Source organism: Gorilla gorilla, chromosome 6 (assembly GCF_029281585.2).
Source record: "Gorilla gorilla gorilla isolate KB3781 chromosome 6, NHGRI_mGorGor1-v2.1_pri, whole genome shotgun sequence".
Taxonomy (NCBI): Eukaryota; Metazoa; Chordata; class Mammalia; order Primates; family Hominidae; genus Gorilla; species Gorilla gorilla.
The window spans coordinates 63,307,176-63,329,494 of NC_073230.2; the positions used below are offsets into that span (position 1 = coordinate 63,307,176).

A 22,319-nucleotide genomic window follows, 5' to 3' on the forward strand; every position below is an offset into this window, starting at 1 on the left:
GGGAGGGACCATGCTCTAGGACCCATGCTTTAAGAAGGCAAAAATAAACCAAGCACTGTGGCTCATGCCTGTAATCCCACGGCTTTGGGAAGTGGGAGGATCGCTTGAGCCTAGAGGTTTGAGGCTGCAGCGAGCTATGATTGAACCACTGCATGCCAGGCTGGGTGACAGAACAAGACCCTGTCTCTAAAAAACAAAAAGGAAGCAAAATAGAAAATGCTTCTTTGCAAACATTATGTCAATTAGTGATACATCTAAAATACATCTTGAGAGGCTGGGGTAGGAGAATTGCTTGAGGCCAATGGTTTGAGACCAGCCTGGGAAACGCAGTGAGACCCCATCTCTAAAACATAAAATAAAATAAAAAATAAATAATTAAAATGCAGTTTAACTGCAGCAGCTACACCCTTCAGCAGCATCTGTGAGAGAAGTGTTATTTCTGACCAAGCAGAGCTGTGTTTTAAAATGAAGGCTCCCCCACCTGTGAAAAACAGCCCTAGCTCAAGGTTAACTTACAGTATCAACAGCACATTACTTCAGCAATGCTTCTGTCTTCCTACCCACTGGGGACAATTGTCTCCATAGCTTGTATCTTACATTCTCAAATAACATCTAGTTTCTGGTTCCCCTGAGACCAGGTGCATCCTCCACCCCACTGAACCAAGGATCTGCTGTACACCCTTCCTCATTAGAAACTTCATCTCCACCCTCTTTCCCACTCCCCCAACAAAACAATCAAAGCACATGCCCAAATTTACTTTTATTTTGCACACATAGGAAACAGGATCCTATCAAAAGAGAACAAAAAAGAGAAATGAGCCAATTGTTGCAGAGGAAAAGCATGCACAGATCTGCTCCAAGTTTACTCTGAACCACGGACGCTCCGGGAATTCTACACACCAGGAGCTGTCTCACTCCAGGAAGTGGGCACAACCCACCATCCACACAATGGAAACAAGAATGGCCAGGAAATGTCACCGAAGTGGGACTTCCATATGCAGGATCAGCGTTCACAGTAGCACAATTCTAACCAAGTTCAAGGGAAAACAAAATCTGTCTCACACAAACATGGGAATACAAAATTGTTGAGCCCTAGCCATCACTGTCTCTTAACATAATTTGCTATCAAAAAGACAAACGAAATTTAGTCACGGACCTTTGGGTGCCTATTCAGCTGCACCCGATTCCAGGGGCAGCTTAGTGTGCTTTTTCATTACAAAAAATAAAGGGAGAAACCGACATTAAAAATGCAAAACAAATGACCTGGAGGAAGAGGAGTGTTTGGACCCACGCAGTTGTCTTGGTTGTAAACAGTGAACATTGTGCTTTGTTGTCTCATTTAGATGGAGGCCTGCAGCATGGGAGGTACCACACTGGCAGTCAGCAGTCACACCAGGGTGGTCAGAGACACTGGTGGCAGCATCTGTGCTTGCAACTGCATTCCCAGGGTGTCTGTTTTGTTCCCAAGTGTCTCCCACAAAATTCCCCAGGAGGTTCTCCGATTAAACGTCCTCAGAGTGAAAAGCATGGACACCAAATCACTCCGTATCCACTTCCATGAGATGTCTTGATGCTCCAGTTCAATGAGTAACAATTTCTCAAGAGGCTCTGATTAGTTCATTAAAAAATAAGCACCCCCACCTCATTCCCCATGATACAGCACATCTAGTAATCTAGGCGCCTCAGCTAAGCTGCGTAGCTCTTAGCTGCGTCAGCGTTCACACATCAACACTATAACTATGCGGCGGAACTAGCTCCCCGCTAGCCGTCAACTACTCAGGAGACTACCTGTGAGATCCTGGGGTGAGCTGTGATTCCTATCCAGGAATGTGCATTTCCAACCACTTCTTCTTTATTCTAATTATGACAATATGGTCAGTGCAGTTGAGTCAGTACTTCTCCTGTCTTTTCCCAGCAAGCTCCTCCTCCTTGGAGCCCAGCACACACCCGCTTAGACCCAACACAACCTCAGAGAGACACCTCAGCTGGTCTCTCTCCCTGGAAGAGTCCATGTGACTTCCCAGCCAGATGTGCCCCCTGTTTTGAAAGCACCCTTCAGAACCCACCACTGGAGCTGCCTGAGGGAAGGAGACCCCCGGGCCTGAGAATGCCCTGGAGAGGCAGTGATGTCCAGGGAAGACACACGCCCAGTCTGATTTCAAAGGGCAGGACGCTCTACATGCACTTCCATAAACACACCAAAAAAACGGGTAACAGTCCTTTCTCCAAATCAGACCAAGAGCTCACAAAATGCAATGTCTCAGTTTGGGGCAGGAAGTGATTTCCCATGAATTTAAATAAATTTGCTTAGTGGACGTCAGATCACTGTCAGGCCTCCAAGGCAAGCCTGATTCTAGGCCCCATCCTGCGGTGAGAGCTGCACGTGCTACCCTTCCCTGGCGGTGCAGGAGAAGTCTATCTTTAGGATATGAACAGAGACAGAAACATGACAAGGGGCTTGCTCTCTCCTGAATGTCTCTCCAACAGCTTCTGGAAGAGGAAGGCTGACGAGAGGACAGGCTGGAGCAGATGACCTGCTGGGCTCAGCTCAGTCGGCTGCTGCTTCATCGGCTGAGCCGCCCGGCATGGGGCTTCCTATTAATACCCGGGCAGAAGGATGCTTGCCTGGGATGCTTGGCCTGGCCCCTCTACATGCCACCTGCACCTCCAGCACTGCCTTCTTCCTCTCAGTCTCTCTCCTGTAGATCTGGTCACGCCACCGTAAGGACGTCAGCCCTCGGGGACTGTCACCACACTACCATCTGAGAGCACAGACTGCGTCAGAAACAGAAGCAACAGAGGAGACAAAGTGTGAGTTCATATATTGTACTCCAGGGAAAGCCTGAAAGAGAGCTGTGCTTGCTGTGAGGATATCAGAGGAACTGCCCTTAGCAGCCCACGAGACCGTTCCTGGAAGTGAACATCAACGAAGACAGAAAGGCCAGGGAAAGGCCCTCTCCTGTCTCTCCTCTTGCACGTGGGCACCCCACTACTTGGCCTTCACTACCTGTTCGTACGGGGGCGGAGGCGTGTTGCAGTAGGCTGGAGGGGGCGGGCAGGCCACACTCCCCTGGGGTGAGTTGGGTGGGACCTGGAAAGCCATTGCCATGGAATTCCCGACAGGGTTCATCCCCGGTCCTCCTGGGTCGGTGTAATAGGGCGGCCCCGGCTGCTGGGCTCCTGAAAGACAGACGAACATAGGTGAGCACAGAAGGGAAAGCCCCATCACACCCCAAGTATGTGCAGGCTGCAGGGCCAGCAGACCACACCCCGTCATTCACTCAGTGACAGTGTATGAAGGACCCAACATGCCTGGTGAGGGGGCACCTGGGCTGTGGTGACAAGCAACACAATAGGCAGGTCCCTGCCCTCTCGGGGCTTTGATTCTACTGGACTACATTCCACGTTACCAGTTCACACATTAGGGTGGAGGAAACTGGGCCACAGTAAGGTGAGGCCGTCTGCGGTGAACTGTCGGAAGAGCTGCAAAGACCACCCAGGCTTCGCGACTCAGCCTTGCATTATCGCAGGAGCTCCACAACCCCTCTGGGCACGCCATTGGCTGGTGACCATTTCTGAAGTAAGGTCCCCATTCTCCCTGCCGGGCTAGTGTGCCCTCAGGGCGGGAGTTACTCACAGGCAGGGAGGCCGTGCACCTGGGCACACATAGCCAGGCTGCAGCTGATTGACGCTCCATGGGTCAGGAGCGGAGACGCAGGCTGACTCCCTAGTGACAAGCTGAGGAGCAGGGCATGGGGGCACCACAGAAGGTGACAGGAGGGTACAGGCTGGACACCCGACCCCAAATCTAGCCCTCACTCTGAGGTGCTGTTTTCAGCGTGCTTACTGTGATCGTGCAGACTAACACTATAGAATTATGCATATGTAAATAAAGAATCAGACAAAACCGTGAAAGTGCTGGGTGTTCCCTGGGTATAGCTGATTTTGTGACAGGACTCAGGTGTATTTGAAGTGAGGCTTCCTTTAGCTCAGGGAGACACTCAAGTGTCAAAGAAGCTGCCCCTGTGTGAATACTGTGTAGGGTTTTTTTTCTTTTTTTGCAATTCTCCCCCTGACACAGTGTGATATAGTTCTGACTCTAGAAACATGCCCATCAAGGTACACAAGATGTCCCAAAGCCCACATAAGTCAGACCATGGGAATCTGCACATGTGCGGAAGGAGAGCATGTAGAACAGAAGCACAGGCCGGGCCTGCACTGTCTCTCACTGAGCGCTCTCAACTGCCAGGAGGGCACTCGGCGCAGATGCCACCTGTGTGAGAGGCTGCCTCGCCCTGCACCTGTGCCGTCCCACAGACACCACCTGAGTGAGACGCTGTGTGGTCCCACAGATGCCACCTGCGCTGCTCTGATGCATCTCACCCGCTGCCTTGGGTGTGTTCTATTTAGAAGTCGACTTACTGCCATTACCATGAGTTTCGCAAGGGCAGAGATTATGTTTTATTTAGATCTGGATCCTGCTATATGTTATACAATTAAAAAACCAAGGATTTTTAAAAAGAGGGCATTGCAACAGTCTAAGCAAGACATTATGAAGGCTTCTGAATATTAGAGAAAAAATGGAGAAGAGAGAATGAGGCACTGGGGGCTGTCGGCAATGACTGGCCTGGGACTGACTCCATGGGGAGCGCACAGCGTGGGAGACAAGGGCTGAGAAGAAAAGGCCCTAGGTTCTGGTCTCAATAAGGGCCCCCCAACAGGCAGGGCAATACAGGAGAACAGGGGCTCTGCAAGAATTAGCGCCTTACCAAGGTCACACTACTGCTACAGCAGCACCAGAACAAGGGCGGGGCAGATGAAAAAGTCCCTGCTGGACTGGAGAGGGCGGAGGCAGCTCTGGAGCTGGAGCCTCCTGTGGGAAGGTGGTGGTGGAAACATGGGCATGTCCAGGAGAAGGCTGCAGGAAGGAGCAGCACTGAGGCCAGGAGAGGAGCATGAAGTGTCTAAGGCTGATGAGAAGGATGCACAGGCAATGGGAAGATGCGGCAGGAGGTAGTGCGCCAGGAGCCAGGGCAGCAAGGGGTGGGAGAATTTTCAGGAACAAGTGATGTTCTCTCCCCAGCTGAAGAGAGATCGAAATAAGCACGGCTGTAGCCTTGGGGTTCCCATGCTCTTTCTCTACAGTTTCACACCATGGTAGACACAGGTCCCTGCTGCAGTAGGGAGAAACAGTCCAGGGTGGGGGTGAAGACTGTAGGAGGGGACGGGTGGCAGTTGGAAGGCACGCAGGGCAAGAGAAGGTGCCTTTGTAAGGATGGAAATGCTTGCGCATATGGGCAGGGGTAGGGACAGACACAGGACAGAGAGAACTTTCGGGGAGAACACAGCTCGGTGAGGGTAAGGGCCTCTGGTAAAGCACTTGGAGCCTACTAGCTGGGAGCTGGTGCACAGGAAGGCACCCGAGACAGTGGGCTGAGTGGGCAGAGCCATGTGGGGTGTGGCCCTGAAAAGCACAGCAAGGGACTCGGCCACCACAGGTTTGGCGGAGCGGTGGGTGAACATGGCCGGCAGCCTCCACTGCCGGGAGAAGCAGGTCCAGGTGATTCATTTGCTGACAGGGATGTGGGAAAGGGCAACAGGAGAACTGACCAAAAGCCTCAAGGACGAAGGGAGCAGTGCATTACAGTCACAGATGGGAGCCAAAATAGTGACAAGGAGCGACAGGCCCACTGGTGCAGGATTCGGTGTGGTGGGGACAATCTGCACAGAGGTGATAGCCAGGAGCAAGGGGACTCCACCACCCCTCCCTTCCCTACACAGGGTGTGCCCTGGGAGGAGCCCTTCAGTTCTGGTTTGTGGTTGATGGTTGGGTTAAAGAAAACACACAAAACATTCTAGGAAGAGGCTGGGGTTGCAGGAAGACTTTCTCCACAAGATGGGGTAGAAAGGGTAAGGAGAGGTGAGTAAAACCATGGCTGCCCCTCACGTCACCAGTGTTCATCAGGCCAGCCTGTGCCGTGTGTGCACGGTGGGGAATGGCATGGGATGGGGATTGGGTGGGAGAACAGAGGCTCTGCCAGAGTGAGTGCCTCACCAAGGTCACACTACCGCTACAGCAGCACCAGGACTTGAACCCAGTAGTGAACCAGAAAGTCAGACTCTCCCTATGATGACAGGCGTCTCTTGAAACAGGATGGTGAAGTGGGGGAAGAAGTTCAGGCAAGGGTGGGATGGGAGAGCCACAGGAGACTGGGGGCATCACGGGCCCGTGTGGAGCGCCGTCTAAGAATTAAAGGCCACCACAGCCAGCCTCCCAGCCGGGCTGCACTGACACCCTTGGCATGTCATCTGTCTCTGGACAATGCTGGAGTCATTTCACTCTGAACGTCATCATCTCCTCCTCAGTGGGAGTCTTGGCATGGTTTGAAAGGGAGCTCCAGGCTCAGCAAAGACTGGGAGGACACGCTGTGATGTTAACTGACAATCACCCCTTCTCAGTGAGCTGGCCCAGCCCCGCGGGTGCCAGGGGGATGGCCAGGCAGCCTGTATTCTTAGCAGGACCTGCCACCTCTCTAGCCCAGCTGACTGGCCAGTGGCGTGTCGGGGGGGGGGGGGGGGGGGGGGGGGGGGGCTGGGCCAATCTTTCCTGGGGATGCAAAAGAGTCCGGCAGGCCGCAGAGGGAGGGGTGGAAAATGCAGGGAGAAGGAGAGGCGGCTGACAGAGTATGTGGCCCAGGAGGGACAGAGGCCAGGGGCCCAGGGGCCTGACTCCTGACAGCGTTCCAGTTACACCAGGATCCCCACACCATTTCAGTCAGCCCCTCCCAACCCAGGGTACGTGGGTCTCTGGTCTCACCTCTCCTCCTCTCCAGCCACGCCCTGGCTTCCCTGCTCTGTCCCCTCTGGCCCAGATGCTCCTCCAGCCACGGGCAGGAGCCTCAACACAGGGCACCAGGGGCAGAGCTTGTTCCTGCCACCCAAGCTGTGGCAGGCTTGGCCCTACACTCCTCCCCACCAATCACTCATGGGACGGTGAGCTCTCCAGAGGGACAGGGCCTGCTATGAGGGGCTCCTGCCCACTTCAGAGCCTTGTGTCTCACTGCCTGCCCTATTCTCCATCTCCAGCAGTAACCACACTGCCTGGATCCGGCCTGCCCTCTCTGGGCCCTCACTAGATAACATATCCCAGGCTTTCACCATGCAAACCGTGTCTCCTGGAATGCCTGTGACCACCTCATGCCAGGCTCCTCCTAGCCTCTGGTCTGGCTAATTGCCATGTATCTTTCAGTCTCAGCTCAGAATCACCAGGCAGCCCCCTCTTGCTGCCTGTCACTGCCTTCCCAGCTGAGCAGCCACCCCTGTCCTCTGGTACCCAGAACAAGGCACGTCCGTAAGTATGCAGCAGTTGCTTAGTATGGTATGATTTTCTGAGCCTTCTGAACACGAGGACAGAGCATCACTCACCCTGGTTCCCTGAGAGCCCAGAACGGCACCTTGCATGTGGCAGACGTTCCATAAATACACGGGAGGAGTGACTGAAGGGGGGACGAGTGGCGACTTGGATCTGGACTTTGGCGCTGCCAGATTGTGCTGGGTGTGCATGGGTTTCCTGAGACACACCTGTTTCTGATATGACAGGAGTGACTGGCTGCCCCACTCAGCAAGCCTGTGCCAAGGCCGTGGCTCCTGTCGAGGGGAGGACCCCAACCCCCTGCTGCAGGTGAGGGAGGGGCGGGAGTGTGGTCTTTGTAGAAGAGAGGCAGCCAGGCTATGTTTGCAATGTGGCCACTCACACTGCAGAACCAGAAACACCAGCACCTGCATCCAGTCTAATCAGTATCTTCGTGTTCATAGACACAGTGATGGATCCTGCCAGGAATTGGTGGGACGGGATTGAAATATTTGAACATGGAGATGGAGAGGTATTTGGAATATAAAAGAGAACGGATAGAAAATGAATAAACTGTGTACTTGTCAAGAACATGAACCCTTAGGTGAAAAAATTGGTGACCACACTGGAGAGGCTACAGTTGAGTTTAAAGGGCAGCAGGGCCAGATGCTGGAGCCTCATGTGAGTAGCTGAGGGACCCCGGCCAGGTGGAGGCAGCGCGGCCGGGGAAGCAGCACGCAGAGGCCGCACCCACCCAGACAGCTGCTCAGCTTCTGCTCATTTGGCTACAACAACTCCTCACAGGACGCTGGCCATGCTTACCATTCAGGCTCCCACAAAGAAGAGCAACCGAGAGAAGGTGGACCCAGTTCTCACAGAGGCAGAGACTCATTTAGGAAAGAGAAAGCAAGGACACTTCATTCTCTGCATGAAGCCTGAGGACAGAAGACCAGCAGGGCCTGGAATGTGTCCACAGACTTCAGAGAGATCACGGCAAAGACATTCCCACAAACCACAGATGATTCTATGGCACATGGCTCTGGAATCAAAAGCACCTTAAAGTCATAACCTCAACTCCTTAATCACAAATAATCACAAAGAGAACAAAAATGTGAGTGTCCCAAATGAAGCCCTGTGACTAAAGAGCAAAATTACAAAATGAGATTATTACCAGGAGCAAATACAGAATGAAGTCAGGAAAAAAAAGCCCAAGGGAGCTGCAGCTTGAAGCAATGACTCTAGCCAAAAAAGGGGGCTTTGCATGTGCACAGAGAATAAAGAAGATTAAGAAATAAAACAAATAGCAAAAGAAACTACCTTAAATGGTATTCTCTCCCAAGGAGAATGGTTTGCAAACTGAAAGGGAGAGAGACAAAAAAATGGGTGAGGGAAAATGAAAGACCAAGATAAGTGAGAACTGACCGGATGTTGGGGAGAGCATTCAGATTGCCTGCCTCCAACCAAGTACCTCTCAGTGCAGGAAGCATGGAATAGAACCAGGACCTCAGGGTCCCATGACATGCTAAGTGCATTTTCCTCACAGATTCATGTATCTCACATACAGCCTGTCATTCTAGCCACCGAAGAATGCTATGAGATACACACTATTTCAATTTTACAGATTCAAAAGCGGAAGTCCAAATAAATTACACAATGTGCTCAAGGGACTCTCCTTCCAGTGGACACTGTTGCATCTGTGAGGACCCAGGCGGACCTCTCTCAGCCAGGAAGGAGAGCTGGAGGGGGAGGAGCTGAGGGGGGCAGCAGGGGCCCATGGAAGGAGCCCAGCCCGAGGATGCTGCTGAGCCATGCAGTTAAACCATGGCCCTTCCTCTATGTGACTTTCTATCATAAGAGACAATTCTTTCTTATTTTTGAAGCTGGCTGAATTGAGGTATGTGTTACTTGTAGCCAAAAGCCTTGAACTACCTCTTCCAGAGAACATTTTCTTTTTTTTTTTTTTTTATTATACTTTTGAGTTTTAGGGTACATGTGCACAATGTGCAGGTTAGTTACATATGTATACGTGTGCCATGCTGGTGTGCTGCACCCATTAACTCGTCATTTAGCATTAGGTATATCTCCTAATGCTATCCCTCCCTCCTCCCCCCACCCCACAACAGTCCCCAGAATGTGATGTTCCCCTTCCTGTGTCCATGTGTTCCAGAGAACATTTTCACAAACAACAGAGGTGTTGCCAGCTCAGTACTGGCATTTCTGTGTCCTCTGAGCTTTCTAGTTTGGTTTGGTTTGAGGTTGTATCTGTTCATTTTGCTAAACTGTCTCAACTCTTAAAAATATTTCTGAGCTCATTCTCCAGGATTTTTAGGTAAGTACTGATGATAAACTGTTTACAAACAGTAATAGTTTTGTTTCTCCTTCCTGATGGTTGAATATTTTCATTTTAGCCAGAAATTTTAGAGCAATATTAAATATTATTAAATATAAGTTATGATATTAAGCAATCCAATTTTCATGGGAATTATTTTATAGTTTCACTAAATGTGATGTTAGCAAAGAATCTAAAGTGCATAATTATTTATGCAACATCTCCTGTTCAAAAGGCATAGCTGGTAACATGGAGCACACAGTGGAAGGCTTGAGCCTGGAACCCAGGAATTTACATGAGGTCTTTATTACATTAATAAAAGGCCTTACATGGCTAGTTTTGAGAGAGTTTTGATAAGGAATATATATCAAATTGTGCTGACAGCCTCTTCAGCACCTACTGAGACAATCACTGCTTTTTGATATAACTTATAATGTTAATTGCATGCCTAAAATAAAACGATCTTTTGTTAAGAAGATCATGGTTGGTTATGATGGTTTACTATTTTGACACATTGCTTAATTCAGTTTCCTAAATATGATTTGATATAATTTTATTTTGGTGTTTATTCCCAAGTTATACTAACTTTACAACATGAATACGTAGCATTCCTATGATTTGCAGTAATTGATACATTCATTAAAATGAATTGTTTCTTAAAAGTTTCAAAAAAGCCATATGAATTTAAAGACATTCTGGGAGATAATTCTTTGAAAATGTCTTCAAGCTCTTGCTTGCTTTTTGAGTTATTGAAATTTTCAATGTCTTTACGCACTTTGGTATCATAAAGTACTTACGCACTTTGCCATCTTACCAGATTTTCCAATTCATGAATACTTCGTTGTGATTTTCAACTCCTTTGAATCTGTAGTGTTTTAATTTATGCTTTTATTTTTGTGTTCTTCTCCTTTATTGATTAGATTTATCAGGAGGGGAACAAGCAATGTGATTTGCTCTATTGCTTTTTATCAACTGCTTAGATTTATAATTATATTTTTCTGATTTTTACAATTAATTTGTATTTCATTTATAATTTCTCCCATCTCTACTTCCCAGGCTTAATTTTACCCACTCTTTATATATTTCTGTGACTATATTAATTTCTGAGCCTCTTTTGAGGAGAGCTCAGTTCATTTGCTTTTTCATGAACTTTTAACAGAATAAAGCTATGAATCTATTAATACCTCTAAAAACTGGCTGAACATGTACTGCATATGCTGTTGCATTCCTTTCATTGATGCCTATGTCCATTTGTGTGTTCAACAAAGACTGAATTCTCACTGAGTGCCAGCACTGTTCTGGGCACTGAGGATGTAACAATGACAAAAACTGAAAATCTCAGTTCTCACATTACTTGCAGTTTAGAGAGACAATGAGCAAGGTAAGAAAAATAGGTTAGTTGGTGATAAGTGCTAAAGATGAAAATAAAGCAGGAAAATTGAAAAAAGAAAAGCCAACAGGGGAGGGGGAAGGGCAGTGCCATTTTTCCTTGTGTCTGCAGGCCTCATGAGGAGGTGAAGGACCTCAAGGAAATGGAACTGTTGGGCAGAAGGGGCAGGCAGCAGGTACCGGAGGAGTGTGCCGTGTGCCTGGGCGTGTCCATGGAGAAAGAGACTTTTAGGCAGAGGAATGGCTGTCTGGAGGGTCTCAGGACAAGTCACAGGCCAGTGAGTGGCAGCAGGGGAGTGAGCCAGGAGGGACCACAGGAGAGGCCAGAGCCCGCTGGGCAGCCAGGAGGGGTGCTGAGAGAAGAGAGGGCCTCCTTGGCCTCTCAAAGTGCTTCTGTGGCATAGTGGGCCCATGAGAGTGTTGGGAGCACAAGCCCTGGCTCCTGTTGTGACTCTGGCTGCCTTGCTGGAAGCAAGAGGCAGCAAGAGAACCACCAGGGAGGCTCTCATCAGAGTCTGAATAAAGGGTGGTGGCAGCCAGGGTGGCGTCGAGAGAAAAGGCCAACTGGCCTCAAGGCTCCTGGCTGGAGCCCTGGAAGAACAGAGGTGGGGCCTGGAAAGAGGGCGGAGGAAAGAACCAGCACTGCAGGGTCCTCCACTCCCACCTTTTTGACTCAATACATCATTTATGGGACTAGTCTTTCATTTCCAAGTGGGTGCAGAGCATGCATTTGTTCATTTACAGACATCTACAAACTGCAGGTGTCCTACTGGGAGTAGTAACTACTGCCCCTCAGTGAGTGCTGACTCTCCGGCCCTGTGCTCAGCAGGGGACACGAAGGAAGTACTCTTAGGATCCCAGCTTCAGGGGCTTGAGGCTCAGAGAACTGAGCAACTTTCCCAAAATCGCCACAGAAGCACGAAGTTTGAAACAAAGCCCCTAGTATCCGGAGGTATGCAGCTTCTACTTCTATAAACGTATTCGGACACCTTTGTAGTACAAAATCTAAGCGCTTCTTTCAAATGTTCCATTTATTTTTACATTTTGATCAGACTAATAGCAATGCATTGACACTCCTACAGTTTCCATCACTCTGTCATATTTTTACATTTTTGTTTTACATACTTTGAAAATTAAAGACATGACTATTACATCTTCACCTTTTATAAAAGGTGATTTTTATCAGTATTAAAAGGACTTCCTTTTCATATGCATATATTAGTAAATCTATGGAATATTTCTCAAAGAATACACAAAAAAACTGATAAGCGGGAGGAAGGGAATTGGACTGCAGACTGTATATTTCTTCTTCCACTGTATAACGCTGTACATTTCCTCTTGAGGTACATACATTATCCATTACAAAAAAGAACCTCCTGCTACTGCCTTTCGAGGAAGAGAGGAAGAAGGGAGGTATTTTTTTTTTTTTTTTGAGACGGAGTCTCGCTCTTTCCCTCAGGCTGGAGTGCAGTGGTGCTATCTAGGCTCACTGCAAGCTCTGCCTCCCGAGTAGCTGGGACTACAGGCACCCACCACCACACCTGGCTAATTTTTTTTTTTTTTTGTATTTTTAGTAGAGATGGGGTTTCACCATGTTAGTCAGGGCGGTAGGGCGGTCTCGATCTCCTGACCTCATGATCCGCCTGCCTCAGCCTCCCGAAGTGCTGGGATTACAGGCGTGAGCCACCGCGTCCGGCCAAGAGGAGGAAGGGAGTTAAAAACATGTGGGTATTAGGCACCCAGCCTTCAGGCCGACCTGTTAGGGTTTAGAGACCATACACTTGAAACACAGCTGAGATGCATGTGAACATTGCTTTAAGACATTGGGGCCCTAATGTCCCACAAGAAAAGGCACAGACAAACTTAGTGAGCAAGATTAAGTAGAAAATGAAACCCCCACACTAAGTTTTCACTTTTTCTTTCCTAGCTGTATAAATCAGAAGCTGAGTGAAGACAACGGTTTTGCTTGCTGCTGCTGATTTTTTAAAAACAAAAGCAAAAATAACTGTGTTAATAAAGAGAATTCCAGTGCATTACACAGAGCAGATCCTCAAGCATCTGCCAGAAATTAAGAGTAAAAGCAGTCATGTTATTCCAAGAGACAAGCACTAACTTTCACTCCGGCTCTGCAGAGTTCACAGGTGCTCACACTATTCTTAATGCTGAACTTGTATGACTGTGGCCAGCACAGCCCATCCTTCAATGCTTGTGTCTTCATCAAACCTGTAGCGCTTCTCAGTGCAGGGGGCATCCTGCATCACCTATTTCATCATTCACCTTGCTGAAATACAGACCCTGACTCAGCGGCTCTGGGTGGCGCTGGGGTGAGGGAGAGCCTGCATTTCTAACAGGCTCCAGGGACCATGCATGTCTTCAGGCTGTAATTTGAGCAGCAGGTGCAAGGCAGTTGATAAGTGTCTATGGATCCTGATAACATGTTATGATTACCATCCCTCATTACAGAGGGGGAATCTGAGTCATGAAGGGTAGGTCCTTCCCTTCACTCAACCCTTCAGTAAGTTCCATGAACTCTGGGCCCAGGAAGGACCCCATCCCTGCTCTGTCCTCACCATCCCAATGCCCCACCCTGGCCAAGTGGGGCAGTGCCTCTTACAGATCTCTCTCGGGTTCCTTTGCTTAGGTTTATGATCCTCTCCAAAAGCTCTCCTATGCGGCTCTCAAGTCACCTTTGACCCCGCCCCTTCTTTGCTAATCCCTCCTGGTGAATTCCTGTTACTTTCCCATGTCATGCTCTTTAGCCTCTCTCATTAAAGCAGAATATACTTGGATATTGATTTTAACACAACATGTTGGTCCTTTTTTCTTTTTTTTTGAGATGGAATTTCGCTCTTGTTGCCTTGGAGGGCAACAGTGCGATCAGATCATTGCAACCTCCGCCTCCTGGGTTCAAGCAATTCTCCTGTCTCAGCCTCCCGAGTAGCTGGGATTGCAGGCACATGCCACCATGCCTGGCTAATTTTTGTATTTTTAGTAGAGACAGGGTTTCATCATATCGGTCAGGCTGGTCTCAAACTCCTGACCTCAGGTGATCCGCCTGCCTCAGCCTCCCCAAAGTGGTGGGATTACCGGTGAGAGCCACCGCACCCAGCCATCTTTTTCTTCTTACAGAGGAGTGTTAACACATTCCTCTTCACTGCCATAATATAGACTGTGGATGATCTTCCTCTGCCATGTTTTGTTTTTGTTTCCTTGCTGTTTCTTATCTAGTCTGTTTCCCTGCCCTCTCCCAACTTTTTAACTTTTATTACTATCTTTGACAGTGGTTTAGAATGTGGACATGTTGCTTTAGATTTCAAGAGGAGCTACTGTAGAGACATCCCAGGAACTGTCAAACACATCAGACTTGACTTTGTGGAGATTCATCCTCGTGAGCCTCCTTCCACCCCCTCGCCAGTCTTTCTTCACTGAACCTAGAGAAGCACAGGCGCTTTCCTTTATGACCTGATCACGCACTTCTCCAACCTACAGTCGCTGGGGGGTGGGGGTGAGCAGCAGTGCAGGCTGGAGCTGCTGAGGACAGCACCATGTCCTCAGTGGAGTGGTCTCTGTGCCAGCCAGCTGGGTGTGGAGTAAGGAGATTATTCACACGGGGTGAACTTGGGATGGGTGCCCTTGAGAATCCCATCCAGCCTTGAGATTCTTTTGACATTTTTTCTTTGAAGTAATATAATGAACATGTGGCAAAGCTAATTAACAAAAAAGAGAGAGAAAAGGCATCCCAGAAATAGAATGGAGAGAGAAATAACTACAAAAACAATGGTTACTGTAAAAGACATTTAGAATACTGTGAACAAGTACGCGTTCATACTCCCTCAGAGTCTCCCGAAGCAACCCACCCTACTGACACACCGACTTCTGGCCTCTAGAACTGGGGGAAGACACATTCTTGCTGTTCTAAGCCACCAGTCTGTGTAGTACTTTGTGAGGGCAGCCCCGGGACATGAATCCAGTACGCACCTTCTCCTGCTGTCAACAGCACAAGCCCACGTCAGCCCACAGCATGCAAGACAGTCTCAGCACAACAAAACCAGCACTGCTCCCAGAAACATAATTACTGGAAACATTTTAAAACTGTGCAGGGCTTCTTTCTGTTTGTTTGTTTAGGATTAGCCCTGGGATTCTGTGACCCTATAATTTTTTTCTCCCCTTTTTGCCTAAGTTAGATCAAAGGTAATTAATAACAAATCCCCATGGCCACATGCCCAATTAAGCTCCTGGCTTTGTTTTCAGTAATCATTATCACGTGCGCAGGTCTCACCTAAGCAGCCAGCCCACCTCCCCACCCGCCAGCTTCTCCTCCACAGGGAACCAAGGCTGAAAATACTGATACTCAACAAACAGCAGACAGAAAAACACCATTTCACATCCTTTAAAAGTATTTTCCCAAGTCATTAGAAGTCTTCTAAAAAGAAGAGAAAACATGACACAGAACTGAAAGTCGATTTAAGGTTGAGAAGGTAAAAGGCAGATAGAATGGAAATGCATGTCATATTTTTGCTGAATTTCCACAGGCAATCTGAATGTGTATGATAAAAGGGACTTCCAAATTCAGCCTTTCACTTTGGGTGGTGCAGCACCCACGTTTTTCTATGAGAGGAGGTCGGAAGTCACTGTCGCCCTGTCCTCATCCCAGAGCTGCAGGCCGGGGACAGCTGCCTCATCACCCCGGCTGCCCTGTGGCTGCACTGTGCCGCCACACAGGGCCCACACAGGGCGCCCGCACACGGGACGTGCACACAGTACATTCACAGAGCACTTAGTGACAGATGGCAGGTTGGACGTGTAGGCACAGGGACCTCACATGGGGCTGCAGACCTCATTGCAACAAGGACCTCCAGTCTTGTTTGGCCCACATTTTCCCTCATCCGCCCCTCGGAAGGGCCGGAAGCAGCCATTTCAAATATTAATACATTTAGGGAGAAAAGTGCAATGGTAGACTTTGGAGCCAAGGGATCTGAAAGAGGCTCTGCTTCCCATGGGGAGAGGAATGCAGCCAGCGAGGCGGGTGGGGGACCTGTCGGACCCAGAGCCCGCGTGAGCAAATGTGAGGGAGACCCTTGGTACGTGCAGTGTGTCCCTCCAGATGCAGGCACCCATGAGTGGACCACGACGGACCAGGGGCTCGGGCTCCATCTCAGCCCCATCACTGGCGAAGCAGAGGACAGTGGGCAAGGGACTTAAATCTGCTGTAAGTTTCTGTTCCCACTGATAAAAGATCACAGATGTGCAAGCTTTGTTGTAAGTAATGTAACAGCAGGAATTGCCTACCAACAGGGCAGGCTGTAAAAAATTCTTCTTGAAATACAGTCTGTGCAAAGTGTGTTATCTGTCATTATTTATAGTGGCTAAGGACATTAAATGCTTTCACATGGATAAAAAAACAGCTGCCACTTTTGTATGGCAGAACATTCTAGATGTATCCACTTTATGCAAACTGGACTGTGCAAACCATAATAGCAAGGCAGAGGTCACAGGGAGGGGAGGGGCAGCACGGGGGCTGGAAAGAGAAGTGCTGCGTAAGAATAACAGAGACAGAGACAGAATGTCAGATGGACAGAGCTGGAGGACTTTGTGGAAACACATTCCTGCTGGTGAGGAGGCCCGCCATATTGGGAGGCCATCTCAATTCCTGGGCGTCACCAAGTAAGACAGTTCCCATGCCCACACCCCCTCACCCTGACCCTGATCAACCAGTTTCCTTCTGCCATCAGGGATGAACAGGTAAGGAATATTCTGGTAGCCATGAGAATGTATGAATAGATTGGCATTGGTGATTTGTAAACAAAAAAGTATTTCCAGTTAATTTCTTTCAGCAAAACCATAAACTCAAAAATCTCTATCCTGAAGGCAGCTGCCCAGGGCAGCACAGGGCAGGCAATGAGTGTGAGACCCCACAATGCAACAGACCCTTACAAACCCCTCACGGCCACACACCCTGGGTCCATCTGCCCTGCTGTTTCTTCAGGAAAAAACCCAGAATGGAAATGCTGGAGCCCCAGGGGCTGGAGACCGGGGAGAGGTGGCCTGCAAGGCTGTCCCATCATCATCCCCGCATGTCAGAAGCACCGTCGCGTTGGAAAAGAATGACACTTATTCCACCAGTTCTGAAGCCAGATGTCCTCACAACCAAAGCAGCCCTGTTTGTGCTTGGGCTATGACTTAAGGGTAATTAAACTGTCAAAACACCCTCCCTACTATTTCCATTTTCTTGCAGTTGGTGTCATTTAGTCACTGCAGGCTGACAGACTTATTACAGGATTGAGACATGAGAATGAACAGTCAGAAACCTATAAATGAACTCACCACAAATGGCTGCTGGAAAGGAAGAAAACTATCTGTCGATGGGAAAACTCCATCCACTTCAGTCACATTAAAGGAAATCATTTTTAAAGAAAACTTGAATCACATTAACACCACAGATTTCACTGACTGTCCTCCGCAATCTCTCTCTATGTATCTGTGGAATTCCATAGTTGAACTCATGACCATTTTTTAGAGGCAGGGTCAAGCTATGTTGCCCAGGCTGGAGGACAGCGGCTATTCACAGGCTTAATCACAGTACACTACAGTCTTGAGCTCTTGGCCTCAAACCATCCTCTCACTTCAGCATTCTGACTGGCTGGAACTACAGGTGTATGTCACTGGGCCTGGCTAGCCTCATGACCATTTCACAAAAAACATTATCCAATGCTCTCTTCCCTAACTGCACCTTGATGGTCTTGCCGTACCAGCAAATTGTCTTGATCTTGACTATGAACTTTAATGGCCACATAATATTCCACAAAGAAGATGGACCATAATTCAATCATCGTTTTCTTTGGAGCTCCCTTAACCACCCCCTTGCCACATTCAATCACAGGGGCACCACACTCAGCTGAGGCCACCTCCTGCCAGCCAGCTAGCCAGCCCTTCCTTCCCCCAGGCCTACAGTGCTGCCTCAGCCTAGGCTTTTACATTTTCTCCACCGTTCTACAGTTCCTAAAGAGCAGGGAGGATTCTCACCCACACCCTCCACCTGTGTGAACACAGTGGCTGGAGCTAGTTAGCTCATGTTTTCAGAGTGAGTGAATAAATGAATGAAGACAATTTTTTCCTCTCTACCCAGGAAAACATATTGGTGGGACCCTGCCAGCATCCTGATGGGGAAGGATTTGGGGTTGGGCATTTAGGGAGCTCTTTCTGCTGCTGCTGCATCTTGGCTGACACTATATGCACAGATTACACAGAATGAGGAGTGATTTTCTGCACACCGTTTCATTTTGCAGTTAAGGTGCTGAGGTTTAGAAGGGACTGTGGCCTACCCTGGGTCTCACAGACCTCAGGCCTCTTAACTCCCTGACCAGGGCCTCTTCCTCAAACCACAGCTACTCCACACTCCTCCCACTTTCCAGCCTCTGCACAACCCGGCCAGGCCCTAAGCCCTTCGGCCAGCAGCTGCAGCCTTTGGGTCCTGGTTCCTGGGCTGGCCTGGAGCCCCACCTCTGAACCTCAGCCTCCTGCTGACTTTGCCAGCCCCTTTCCACTACGTTCAGAGTTCTGCCCCAACCCACACCAACCCCCAGGACCACAACGCTGCCAATTTCCTCCCCTCCCCGACCAGGAGCCTCTTTGCAATGCACAGATTCTCTACTTTCCCATGCTCATCAGTGATGCTGGTCCCAGCAGGAGCGCCACGCGAGCCCCCCTACACCCCAGAATATGAGCCGCTGCCCTCCTCTGCCCCAGTGGATGAGTCTGGGTCCTCTAAATCCCTCTGCCTTTTCATCTTCATTAACAGGCATCCCACGCCTGAACCCGCTTCCCCTCTCAGACCAGCAGAGGAAAAATGGGGCTCTGCTGAAAATTCACTAACACCCACCCTGCTTTGTGCAGATGCCTGCACACCTTGGCACTGCCCGGACAGCCTCGGGCATGACGTTTACCCTGTGGACCACATAGGACATTGGGATCCCTCGGCTCCTCTCTCTCCCTGGACTGCCAAACTCTGTGTGGCCCTCCTCTCAGTCCCCACGCTCCCAGGGCCCATGCCGCAGATAGTCTGGGATCTGAGCAGACAGCTGCAGCAGGGTGAAGCCACCCTCAGGGGAGGCAGGTGTCCAGACCAACAGCAGACAGGACCCTGCAGACCCCATTCTTGTGTTCACTATTACTCTGTCTAGGAAACAGCTGAATTCTTCCCAAGCTCAGCACTGTTAACAAATGATCCAGCCCTGAACCTGACAGGGAAATGATGGAAACCGTACACTACCGGGAGCCCTGGGAGCCTGCTTTCATATGACAGTCTGGATATCCAGGGATCAGCCACACCGTTGCAGGCCTGCAAGAAGTATAAAATGAAAAAGGGATGGCAAACCAAGTCTACATTTTGGTCAGAGAAGATGCGCTGGGACCAGCAGCCACTCGCTGTAGAGAGCTGGGGGCTTACTTATTCTTAATCCAAATGGCTCTTCCATGGGAAGCCTTCCTGGAGTTGTGCACCAGATGGAGTCTCCTACTTACATGGTTTCCTAGCATTCTCAACTTTCTCTCCCTCACACTCATGATGGTCAGTCACTATAGAGTTGTTTGCGTGAAAGCTCACACGGGTGCTGGAGCTGTGCATGCTGCGGTGACTGAGGGCAGGTGTCCAGGCTGTGCAGTGTTTTGAGCTCCTGCAGGCACCTCAGCAGGTGTGCAGTAAATATGGGCCAAGACAGCAATTCAGGCAGGTCTGCACTCCAGGCTGTGACTGTGGTTGTGATGTATCCCAACCCTGGTTTACCAGGCTGCAAACCTGGGAGCTCCCGCAGTTCATCCAGCCTGAGGATGAGGGCCGGGCATCTACTTGGTGCCTGAGACCATGAGTCCTGTACACAGCCCCGTGGCGAGCCCAGTGTAAACATGGAGCATTAATGCTGGTAAAGCCCCTGGCAGGGGACCCAGGGAGAAAGTGGAGGATGTGAAGCAGCCAGAGACAACTTCACTATGGGCACAACACAGAGCAGCACCTTGGAGGAAGGCATTTTCCAGGCAGAAGGAGGGCGTGTGCAGGCCTCAGTGCGATGCAGGACTAGAGAGAGGAGGTCGCTCAAACTGGACACAGAGGAGCGGGGATGGGTCTGAGGAAGCTGTGAATGCGTCCTCAGTCCTCAGCTAGGGACTGTGGACTTACACTGTGAGCCAGGTGAGCTGGCAGAGACCCTGCCGCAGAAAAATAGCACGGCCGATGTGCTTCTGTTTTTTGTTTTTTAAGACCCTTCTGATAGCCAAGTGGAAGACAGAGGAGCTGGCGGAGACCAGTGGCCAGCAGGCACTGCTCCAGGGTGAGATAAGGGATGTGGCAGATCTAATGGCCTGGTTGCTGGGGATTCTCCCAGACAGATGGAGCGGGGTTAGGTGGGGTGTGGGGCTGTGCAGAACAGAGGGATGGGGCCAGAAAGGAGTGCACATAGGGATGCATTCTCTTCTCAAAACCCTGGCATGCCAGGGTTCAAAAGAATTATGCAGCTGCAGGCACAGTCTCAGCACCTCACCTACTCACCACAAGAGCCCCAGTTCACATGAGTGGTAGATTCTGAGCTCGGCCAGGACCACGGACCAGGGACATGTGGCCTTCTGCACTGGGGGCAGTGGGGCCTCCCATGCCAAGTGGGGCAGGGGCTGCTCCTCCCTGTACTAAAACCTCTCTGACTGATCCAGATGAGACCCAGTGAGTGGCGGCTTTGATCTCTCATTTTAACAGAAATTTTGCACTTTACCCTATGATGCAGCACAAATCTGAAACGATTCAAATATTTCCAAATATCAAAGGCTAAAATCCACTTACGGATTCAAAATGGTACTAACCTGACTGTAAGTTTAAGGCACAGCTCTCAGTGAACTGCTGTGGAAAATATATATTTATATTTTTCTGAGCAACATTTTTTAAAATAAAGAAAATTCTTTCTGAAAGGAAAACCCTGTGGAGTATCTGGTGGAAAAAAGCTGTAAAAGAACAAATATGCAAATGACTTTGCATCTTGATAACAGCCTGTTCTCAGGAAAACAGAAGAGAGAAGATAATTTTCTCCTATTACATTCAATCCCTCTACTTCTCTCCTATTTAAAAACCACTTTATTGAGGTCTGATTGACAGGCAAAAAGCTGTGCATGTTTAAGACCTACAACCTGATGAGTTTAAAGACAGGGGCACATCCAGAAAACCATCGCCATGCTCTATTCCATAAACATCTCTATTACCTACAAAAGTTTTCTCTGCTCTTCTTGTTATTTTTGTGTGATAAGAACATATATTAACATAAGACCTACCCTCTTAGCAAAATTTTAATTATACATTACAGTTGTATTAATTGTAGGTCCTACACTGTACAATAGATCTCTAGGACTTATTCATTTTTCTTAACTGAAACTTTGTAAAAGCGAAGGCATCCACTGCTCCTAGAACTGACCACCTATCCACAGTGTGCAATCAATAGACAGTCCCATCCCCAGGCTCCCAGGTGGAAACTGTGGCTGGGAGCACGGCGGCGCAGACACCAGCAACACCCCTCTGCCCAGCCTCACTCTACACCTGGCCAGAAGACCAGCGCTCTGATGAGCCGAGCCAGCCCAGCCCTCCAGGACCCTTGGCTCCCCGCTATCATCAGAGAGCTCCCTGGCCTGTGTCCTAAGGAAGTCCACACCACCCACCACAGTATGTAGGAATTTTAGATGGCTAAGGCAATGTTTTACAAGAATTAAGAAACAGCTAATTCATTTTCACCCTGGGATGTCACTTTGGGTGTCATGCACTAAACAGACTAAATGTGACCTGTACAAGAACGTGTATTGCTACGGTCTTTGTAAGTATTTGGAATACTAGTAACTGCACAATGAATACCTGTTGAATGCATGAATAAAAGACAAAACATGAGAAAACAAAACAAATTATCAGCAATAATAAAATATCTAAGCAAATTACCATTTAGTAACATAATTAGTATCTAGTCCAGAAGCATTAAAAATGGCAGGGGTATTACCACTCCTACACAGAAATTTATATGTGAAATAATGTTTAAGGAAAAGGGCAGAGAGCAAATAATACGCTTATACAAACTGCATCACATCACGTGCATATGTGGCACACTGATAACTGTAAGAATATGAGGTGACGGGTGTGCGATATACCTTACATTTGTTATCTGCACAAAGCACAATGGAGCTGGTCATCAGAACTAAAAAAATGAATAACACACCTGAGCTCTCTCTTCT

General features: G+C 49.0%; 1 protein-coding gene across 1 annotated transcript in view; it reads right to left on the reverse strand.

Annotated features, from left to right (window-relative positions):
* Positions 1-745: 745 nt before the first annotated feature.
* The window catches only part of VOPP1 (VOPP1 WW domain binding protein), a 101,860-nt gene continuing 80,286 nt past the window's right edge, over positions 746-22,319 (reverse strand). The window contains exon 5 of the mRNA XM_004045468.5: positions 746-3,180. Coding sequence (XP_004045516.1) covers positions 2,990-3,180 — 191 coding nt within the window. The 3' untranslated portion in view covers positions 746-2,989. The remainder of the gene's footprint in view (positions 3,181-22,319) is intronic.